General features: G+C 31.6%; 1 protein-coding gene across 3 annotated transcripts in view; it reads left to right on the forward strand.

Moving 5' to 3' along the window:
• Positions 1 to 10,000, forward strand: part of loxl3b (lysyl oxidase-like 3b) — a 57,391-nt gene that overhangs the window by 31,109 nt on the left and 16,282 nt on the right. The window contains exons 8-9 of one of the 3 annotated variants that reach the window (XM_061987660.2): positions 4,668 to 4,838; positions 9,100 to 9,255. The exons of 1 other annotated variant lie outside the window; for it this stretch is intronic. In XM_061987660.2, coding sequence (XP_061843644.1) covers positions 4,668 to 4,838; positions 9,100 to 9,255 — 327 coding nt within the window. The remainder of the gene's footprint in view (positions 1 to 4,667; positions 4,839 to 9,099; positions 9,256 to 10,000) is intronic. One more of the 3 variants, XM_061987658.2, reaches the window with a different exon arrangement.

A 10,000-nucleotide genomic window follows, 5' to 3' on the forward strand; every position in this document is an offset into this window, starting at 1 on the left:
ATTGTTAGCATGCTAACGTTTTATGTTAGCTTTTTAGCTAATTGTGTATGTTTACACCTACGATTAGTGCATTTTGGTATTCCCTCTGACCTCGTCACGTGCAATCATGCTAACTTTAGCATGCTAACTTTAGCTAACATTTAATGCTAGCTTTTTCGCTAATTTTGCACGTTTTAACCACATACACAAAAAAATCATGTTTTATAATACTTGGTGCCATTTTGGATGTATGCTAACGTATCTTATATTAGCATGCTATTGTTAGCATGCTAACGTTTTATGTTAGCTTTTTAGCTAATTGTGTATGTTTACACCTACGATTAGTGCATTTTGGTATTCCCTCTGACCTCGTCACGTGCAATCATGCTAACTTTAGCATGCTAACTTTAGCATGCTAACTTTAGCTAGCATTTTATGCTAGCTTTTTCGCTAATTTTGCACGTTTTAACCACATACACAAAAAAAAATCATGTTTTATAATACTTGGTGCCATTTTGGATGTATGCTAACGTATCTTATATTAGCATGCTATTGTTAGCATGCTAACGTTTTATGTTAGCTTTTTAGCTAATTGTGTATGTTTACACCTACGATTAGTGCATTTTGGTATTCCCTCTGACCTCGTCACGTGCAATCATGCTAACTTTAGCATGCTAACTTTAGCATGCTAACTTTAGCTAACATTTAATGCTAGCTTTTTTTGCTAATTTTGCACGTTTTAACCACACACAAAAAAAAATCATGTTTTTTAATACTTGGTGCCATCTTGGATGTATGCTAACGTATCTTATATTAGCATGCTATTGTTAGCATGCTAACGTTTTATGTTAGCTTTTTAGCTAATTGTGTATGTTTACACCTACGATTAGTGCATTTTGGTATTCCCTCTGACCTCGTCACGTGCAATCATGCTAACTTTAGCATGCTAACTTTAGCATGCTAACTTTAGCTAACATTTAATGCTAGCTTTTTTTGCTAATTTTGCACGTTTTAACCACACACACAAAAAAATCATGTTTTTTAATACTTGGTGCCATCTTGGATGTATGCTAACGTATCTTATATTAGCATGCTATTGTTAGCATGCTAACGTTTCATGCTAGCTTTTTAGCTAATTTTGTATGTTTGAACCTAAAAATCATGGTTTGTGAAACTTGGTGATGTCGAGCAAGTTAACGATCTTTGAAGTATGCCAACGTCTCTTATATTAGCATGCTAGCTTTTTATGCTAGCTTTTTCGCTAATTTTGCACGTTTTAACCACACACAAAAAAAAATCATGTTTTATAATACTTGGTGCCATTTTGGATGTATGCTAACGTATCTTATTTAGCATGCTATTGTTAGCATTTTATGCTAGCTTTTTCGCTAATTTTGCACGTTTTAACCACACACACAAAAAAAATCATGTTTTATAATACTTGGTGCCATTTTGGATGTATGCTAACGTATCTTATATTAGCATGCTATTGTTAGCATTTTATGCTAGCTTTTTCGCTAATTTTGCACGTTTTAACCACACACACAAAAAAAAAATCATGTTTTATAATACTTGGTGCCATTTTGGATGTATGCTAACGTATCTTATTTAGCATGCTATTGTTAGCATTTTATGCTAGCTTTTTCGCTAATTTTGCACGTTTTAACCACACACAAAAAAAATCATGTTTTATAATACTTGGTGCCATTTTGGATGTATGCTAACTTATCTTATTTAACATGCTATTGTTAGCATTTTATGCTAGCTTTTTCGCTAATTTTACACGTTTTAACCACACACACACAAAAAAAATCATGTTTTATAATACTTGGTGCCATTTTGGATGTATGCTAACGTATCTTATATTAGCATGCTAACGTTTCATGCTAGCTTTTTCGCTAATTTTGCACGTTTTAACCACACACACAAAAAAAATCATGTTTTTTAATACTTGGTGCCATCTTGGATGTATGCTAACGTATCTTATATTAGCATGCTATCGTTAGCATGCTAACGTTTTATGTTAGCTTTTTAGCTAATTTTGTATGTTTGAACCTAAAAATCATGGTTTGTGAAACTTGGTGATGTTGAGCAAGTTAACGATCTTTGAAGTGTGCCAACGTCTTTTATAGTAGCATGCTAGCTTTTTTTGCTGACTTTGTAGCTAATTTTGTATGTTTAAACCTAAAATTCATGGTTTGTGAAAGTCTGTGCTGTCGAGCAAGTATGTTTATATGTTAAACATATAAAATGATTTAAAAAGCCAGCATAAAACAGTAGCATGTTAACATTAGCATGCTAACATAAGAGACGCTAGCATACTTCCAAGATGGCGGCAAGTAAATGTTAACTGTTAGCATACTTATTTGACGGCACAGTTTCACAAACCATGATTTTTAGGTTTAACAATAGCATGCTAACGTTTCATGCTAGCTTTTTGGCTAATTTTGTAGGTGTAAACCTAAAAATCATGGTTTGTGAAACTTGGTGATGTCGAGCAAGTTAACGATCTTTGAAGTATGCCAACGTCTCTTATAGTAGCATGCTAGCTTTTTATGCTAGCTTTGTAGCTAATTTTGTATGTTTAAACCTAAAGTTCATGGTTTGTGAAAGTCTGTGCTGTCGAGCAAGTATGCTAACAGTTAAACGATTACTTGGCGCTATTTGGAAGTATGCTCGCGTCTCTTATATTAGCATGCTATTGTTAGCATGCTAACGTTTCATGCTAGCTTTTTAGCTAATTTTGTATGTTTGAACCTAAAAATGATGGTTTGTGAAACTTGGTGATGTCGAGCAAGTTAACGATCTTTGAAGTATGCCAACGTCTCTTATATTAGCATGCTAGCTTTTTATGCTAGCTTTGCAGCTAATTTTGTATGTTTAAACCTAAAGTTCATGGTTTGTGAAAGTCTGTGCTGTCGAGCAAGTATGCTAACAGTTAAACGATTACTTGGCGCTATTTGGAAGTATGCTCGCGTCTCTTATATTAGCATGCTAATGTTTCATGCTAGCTTTTTGGCTAATTTTGTAGGTGTAAACCTAAAAATCATGGTTTGTGAAACTTGGTGATGTCGAGCAAGTTAACGATCTTTGAAGTATGCCAACGTCTCTTATAGTAGCATGCTAGCTTTTTATGCTAGCTTTGCAGCTAATTTTGTATGTTTAAACCTAAAATTCATGGTTTGTGAAAGTCTGTGCTGTCGAGCAAGTATGCTAACAGTTAACGTTTACTTGGCGCTATTTGAAAGTATGCTCGCGTCTCTTATATTAGCATGCTATTGTTAGCGTGCTAACGTTTTATGTTAGCTTTTTAGCAAATTTTGTATGTTTGAACCTAAAAATCATGGTTTGTGAAACTTGGTGATGTCGAGCAAGTTAACGATCTTTGAAGTATGCCAACGTCTCTTATAGTAGCATGCTAGCTTTTTAGCTAATTTTGCATGTTTAAACCTAAAATTCATGGTTTGTGAAAGTCTGTGCTGTCGAGCAAGTATGCTAACAGTTAACGTTTACTTGGCGATATTTGAAAGTTTGCTCGCGTCTCTTATATTAGCATGCTATTGTTAGCATGCTAGCTTTTTGGCTAATTTTGTAGGTGTAAACCTAAAAATCATGGTTTGTGAAAGTCTGTGCTGTCGAGCAAGTATGCTAACAGTTAAACGATTACTTGGCGCTATTTGGAAGTATGCTCGCGTCTCTTATATTAGCATGCTATTGTTAGCATGCTAACGTTTTATGTTAGCTTTTTAGCTAAATTTGTATGTTTGCACCTAAAAATCATGGTTTGTGAAACTTGGTGATGTCGAGCAAGTTAACGATCTTTGAAGTATGCCAACGTCACTTATAGTAGCATGCTAGATTTTTATGCTAGCTTTGTATGTTTAAACCTAAAGTTCATGGTTTGTGAAAGTCTTGTGCTGTCGAGCAAGTATGCTAACAGTTAACGTTTACTTGGCACTATTTGGAAGTATGCTCGTGTATCTTATATTAGCATGCTATTGTTAGCATGCTAACGTTTCATGTTAGCTTTTTAGCTAATTTTGTATGTTTGAACCTAAAAATCATGGTTTGTGCAACTTGGTGATGTCGAGCAAGTTAACGATCTTTGAAGTGTGCCAACGTCTCTTATAGTAGCATGCTAGCTTTTTATGCTAGCTTTGCAGCTAATTTTGTATGTTTAAACCTAAAGTTCATGGTTTGTGAAAGTCTGTGCTGTCGAGCAAGTATGCTAACAGTTAACGTTTACTTGGCGCTATTTGAAAGTATGCTCGCGTCTCTTATATTAGCATGCCATCGTTAGCATGCTAACGTTTTATGCTAGCTTTTTGGCTAAATTTGTAGGTGTAAACCTAAAAATCATGGTTTGTGAAACTGTGCCGTCAAATAAGTATGCTAACAGTTAACATTTACTTGCCGCCATCTTGGAAGTATGCTAGCATGCTAATGTTAACATGCTACTGTTTTATGCTGGCTTTTTAGATAATTTTATATGTTTATACCTGAAAATGATAGATTTTGATACCTGGCGCCATCTTAGAAGTATGCCAACGTCTCTTAAATTAGCATGCTAACGTTTTAGTGGTATTTCTGCTGCATGTATCCGTGCAGCATGTCATGTGATACAAACGCCACAGGTTCGATCCCGTCCTGCCTTTGTGTGAGGCTATGCTCCGACCCCACACACACAGATCCGCCTAACAGGGGGGCGCACCGGCTACGAGGGCCGCGTGGAGGTGCTCGGCACGGACGCTAATGGCACCGAAGCCTGGGGCCTGATCTGTGGAGAGACCTGGACCACCAAGGAGGCCATTGTGGTCTGCAGGCAGCTGGGACTGGGCTACGCTAACCAGGGCCTGCAAGTAGGTCATTAACACTTAGCATCATTAACACTTAGCATTATTAACAGTTAGCATCATTAACATTTAGCATTAATAACACTTAGCATTATTAACAGTTAGCATCATTAACGCTAGCTTTCAGCCGCCGCTGACCTATGCAAGGACATATAATATACTGTCATGTTCACACTCAAACATCAAACTACAAAAAAACATTTTAGCTCCTTTATTCTGTGACTTAAATGGACAAAGTTGCACATGTTGGTCCTCAAAGGGGGAGGAGATATGCGGTTGCAACACCCCGATCCACCGTCACAAATCTCAGGAAGATGGGAGATTGTGAATGGAAATTAGAACCGATATCGATATTGGTGTCGATATCAACGTGGAGTCATGATCAGACCCCTGACCTTTTTTGACACTGAAATTATATTTTTTTACATGAAATTATATTGATAATTTAATTGAAAAAAAAAATTGTAAGCAAAATGTGTGTTGAAAAATTCAGTGTAAAAAAATTCAGTGCTGAAAAATTCTGTGTAAATTTTTTTTAAAAGATTCAGTGTAAAAATATAATTATTAAAAAATTCAGTGTGTAAAAATAAATTGTCTAAAAAAAATCAGTGTGAAAAATTCAGTGTAGTAAAAATGTAATGCTGATAAAATTCAGTGCAGAAAAAAATAATAGTATCAAAATTTAGTGTATCAACAATTCAATGTAGAAAAAAAATCAGTGTAAAAAATGTAATTAATTTAAATTTAAAAATGTATTTTAATAAAACAATTCAGTGAATAAAAAAATCTCTGTGTAAAAAAATAATTGTATAAAAAAATGAGTGTAAAAAATTCAGTCTAATTTAAAATTTCATTTAATAAAAATTCTGTTTATTAAAACAATTCAGTGTATAAAAAATGTACGGTGTAAAAAAAAATCATTGTATAAACAGATCAATGTAAAAAAAAATCAGTGTATAAAAACTGTAAAAATTCAGTGTAAAAAAATTGATTAAAAAAATCAGTGTAAAAAATTCAGTGTAATTAAAAATTCAGTGCTGAAAAATTATGTGTAAAAAAATGTATTGTATAAGGATTCAGTGTAAAAAAATTCAGTGTATAAAAATTAATTGTATAAAAAAAATTCAGTGTAATTAAAAACTATGTGTAATAAAAACTTAGTGCTGAAAAATTCAGTGTAGTAAAAATTTAATGCTGATAAAATTCAGTGCAGAAAAAAATAATGGTATCAAAATTTAGTGTATCAACAATTCAATGTAAAAAAAATTAATTAATTTAAATTTAAAAATGTATTTTAATAAAACAATTCAGTGTATAAAAAAAATCACTGTGTAAAAAAAATAATTGTATAAAAAAATGAGTGTAAAAAATTCAGTGTAATTTAAAAATGTATTTAATAAAAATTCTGTTTGTTAAAACAATTCAGTGTATAAAAAAATCATTGTATAAACAGATCAATGTAAAAAAAATTCAGTTTATTAAAAACTGTGTAAAAATTCAGTGTAAAAAAAATTTATAAAAAAAAACAGTGTAATTAAAAATTCTGTGTAATAAAAACTTAGTGCTGAAAAATTCAGTGTAGGAAAAATAATGGTATCAAAATTTACTGTATCAACAATTCAATGTGAAAATAAAATCAGTGTAAAAAAATGTATTGTACAAAAATTAATGGTATAAAAAATGAAGTTTAATAAAACAATTCAGTGTATAAAAAATCACTGTGTAAAAAAAATGAGTTTAAGAAATTCAGTGTAATTTAAAAATGTATTTAATAAAAATTCTGTTTGTTAAAACAATTCAGTGTATAAAAAATTTACGGTGTAAAAAAAATCATTGTATAAACAGATCAATGTAAAAAAAATTCAGTGTATAAAAACTGTGTAAAAATTCAGTGTAAAAAAAAATAGATAAAAAAAATCAGTGTAAAAAATTCAGTGTAATTAAAAATTCAGTGCTGAAAAATTATGTGTAAAAAAATGTATTGTATAAGGATTCAGTGTGAAAAAATTCAGTGTATAAAAATTAATTGTATAAAAAAAATTCAGTGTAATTAAAAATGATGTGTAATAAAAACTTAGTGCTGAAAAATTCAGTGTAATTAAAAATTCAGTGTAGTAAAAATTTAATGCTGATAAAATTCAGTGCAGAAAAAAATAATGGTATCAAAATTTAGTGTATCAACAATTCAATGTAAAAAAAATTAATTAATTTAAATTTAAAAATTTATTTTAATAAAACAATTCAGTGTATAAAAAAAATCACTGTGTAAAAAAATTATTGTATAAAAAAACGAGTGCAAAAAATTTAATGTGATTTAAAAATTAATTTAATAAAAATTCTGTTTATTAAAACAATTCAGTGTATAAAAAATGTACGGTGTAAAAAAAATCATTGTATAAACAGATCAATGTAAAAAAAATTCAGTTTATAAAAACTGTGTAAAAATTCAGTGTAAAAAAAAATGTATAAAAAAAATCAATGTAAAAAATTCAGTGCTGAAAAATGATGTGTAAAAAAATGTATTGTATGAAAAGATTCAGTGTAAAAAAAAAAAATGTTAATAATTTCTAATTATTGCTAATAAAAAAAATTCAGTGTAATTAAAAATTCTGTGTAATAAAAACTTAGTGCTGAAAAATTCAGTGTAGGAAAAATAATGGTATCAAAATTTACTGTATCAACAATTCAATGTGAAAAAAATATCAGTGTAAAAAAATGTATTGTATAAAAATTTATTGTATAAAAAATCACTGTGTAAAAAAATGAGTGTAAGAAATTCAGTGTAATTTAAAAATTCATTTAATAAAAATTCTGTTTATTAAAACAATTCAGTGTATAAAAAATTTATGGTGGTAAAAAAAATCATTGTATAAACAGATCAATGTAAAAAAATTCAGTTTATAAAAACTGTGTAAAAATTCAGTGTAAAAAAAAAATTTATGAAAAAAAATCAGTGTGAAAAATTCAGTGTAATGAAAAATTCAGTGCTGAAAAATCATGTGTAAAAAAATGTGTTGTATAAAGATTCAGTGTAAAAAAATAATTGTTAGAAAATTCAGTGTATAAAAAAAATTCAGTGTAATTAAAAATTATGTGTAATAAAAACTTAGTGCTGAAAAATTCAGTGTAGGAAAAATAATGGTATCAAAATTTAGTGTAAAAAAAAATTCAATGTAAAAAAGAAAATCAGTGTAAAAAAATGTATTGTACAAAAATTAATTGTATGAATAATTAAGTTTAATAAAACAATTCAGTGTATAAAAAAATCACTGTGTAAAAAAATTAATTGTATAAAAAAAATGAGTGTAAGAAATTCAGTGTAATTTAAAAATTAATGTTAAAACAATTCAGTGTATAAAAAATTCACGGTGTAAAAAATAATTGTATAAGCAGATCAATGTAAAAGCAATTCAGTGTATAAAAATTCAGTGTTTAGAAAAATTCAGTTTAATGAAACAATTCAGTGTATAAAAAATCACTTTGTAAAAATTCAGATTTCAAATTTTGCGACACTGAATTTTTATGCATAACATTTTTTTATACTGAATTTTCATGCACTGATTTTTTTTACAAAAAATGTTTTTAACACTGAATTATCGTACACTGATTATTTTTTATACTGAATTTTCATGCACTGATTTTTTTACAATAAATGTTTTTAACACTGAATTTTCATACACTGATTTTTTTTACACTGAATTTTCCTACACTGATTTTTTTTTTGCACTGTTTTTTTTCACTGAATTCTTATGCATTTAATATTTTTACACATTTTTTTAACACTGAATTTTTTTTAGCACAGATTTTTTTACACTAAATTTTAAAACTGAGTTTTTTTTAGACACGCATTTTGCTAAGATTTTTTCTTCAATCAAATTTGATGTAAAAGAAAATTACGTTCACAAAATTCAAACCTCCATATACAATAAATAAACCTCCATATATAATAAATAAACCTCCATATATAATAAATATACGTCCAACAGGCTTTTTCCAGCACAGTGCCACCTGCTGGATGAGTTGAACAATCCACCCAATAAAAAAACCTCTTAAAGTGATCATTTAAGTTGATTCCGACAGTATATTATAGAACATTTCTTTGTGTCCTACAAAGAAAAACAAACTTTCCCACCCAAGTAGAATCACAGTCCAGTGATGAGCTCATCCCGAAGCCACTAACACACACATTTTCCACTGAGCGTGCCCAGACCAGACCGCGGAGGTAGGACAGGAAGTGTCACTGACTCCCAGCAGGGCATCTCCGCAGATCCGGATTGTGGGCGGCCGCAGCAGTTATGAGGGCCGGGTGGAGGTTCGGGTGGGGTCCAAGTGGGGCACAGTGTGCAGCACAGGGTGGACCACCAAGGAGGCCATGGTGGTCTGCAGGCAGCTGGGCCTGGGCTACTCCATGCACGCCATCACCGTAAGTAGGAGCTGCCATCCTCCCATTAACGCAAGCGGCCCTCAATTACTTTTTTACACCAAAGCATCATGTGTGTGAGTGTGTGTGTGTGTGTGTGTGTGTGTGTGTGTGTGTGTGTGTGTGTGTGTGTGTGTGTGTGTGTGTGTGTGTGTGTGTGTGTGTGTGTGGTCTTGTATTTCTGCCCTTCTTGAGACATCTCTAGAAAGGCTGGTCCTAAAGAGGTAGGCATTTTTCGGAGGCCTCAAGAAGGTAAGAAATACAAGAATGTGTGTGTGTGCTTGTATATCTGCCATTCTTGAGACATCTCTAGAAAGGGTGGTCCTAAAGAGGTAGGCATTTTTCGGAGGTCTCAAGAAGATAAGAAATACAAGAATGTGTGTGTGTGTGTGTGTGTGTGTGTGTGTGGTCTTGTATTTCTGCCATTCTTGAGACATCTCTAGAAAGGGTGGTCCTAAAGAGGTAGGCATTTTTCGGAGGTCTCAAGAAGGTAAGAAATACAAGAATGTGTGTGTGTGTGTGTGTGTGTGTGTGTGTGTGTGTGTGTGTGTGTGTGCTTGTATATCTACCATTCTTGAGACATCTCTAGAAAGGGTGGTCCTAAAGAGGTAGGCATTTTTCAGAGGTCTCAAGAAGGTAAGAAATACAAGAATGTGTGTGTATGTGTGTGTTTTCTTGTATTTCTACCATTCTTGAGACATCTCTAGAAAGGGTGGTCCTAAAGAGGCAAGCATTTTTTTTGGAGGTC

Source organism: Nerophis lumbriciformis, linkage group LG26 (genome assembly GCF_033978685.3).
Source record: "Nerophis lumbriciformis linkage group LG26, RoL_Nlum_v2.1, whole genome shotgun sequence".
NCBI lineage: Eukaryota > Metazoa > Chordata > Actinopteri > Syngnathiformes > Syngnathidae > Nerophis > Nerophis lumbriciformis.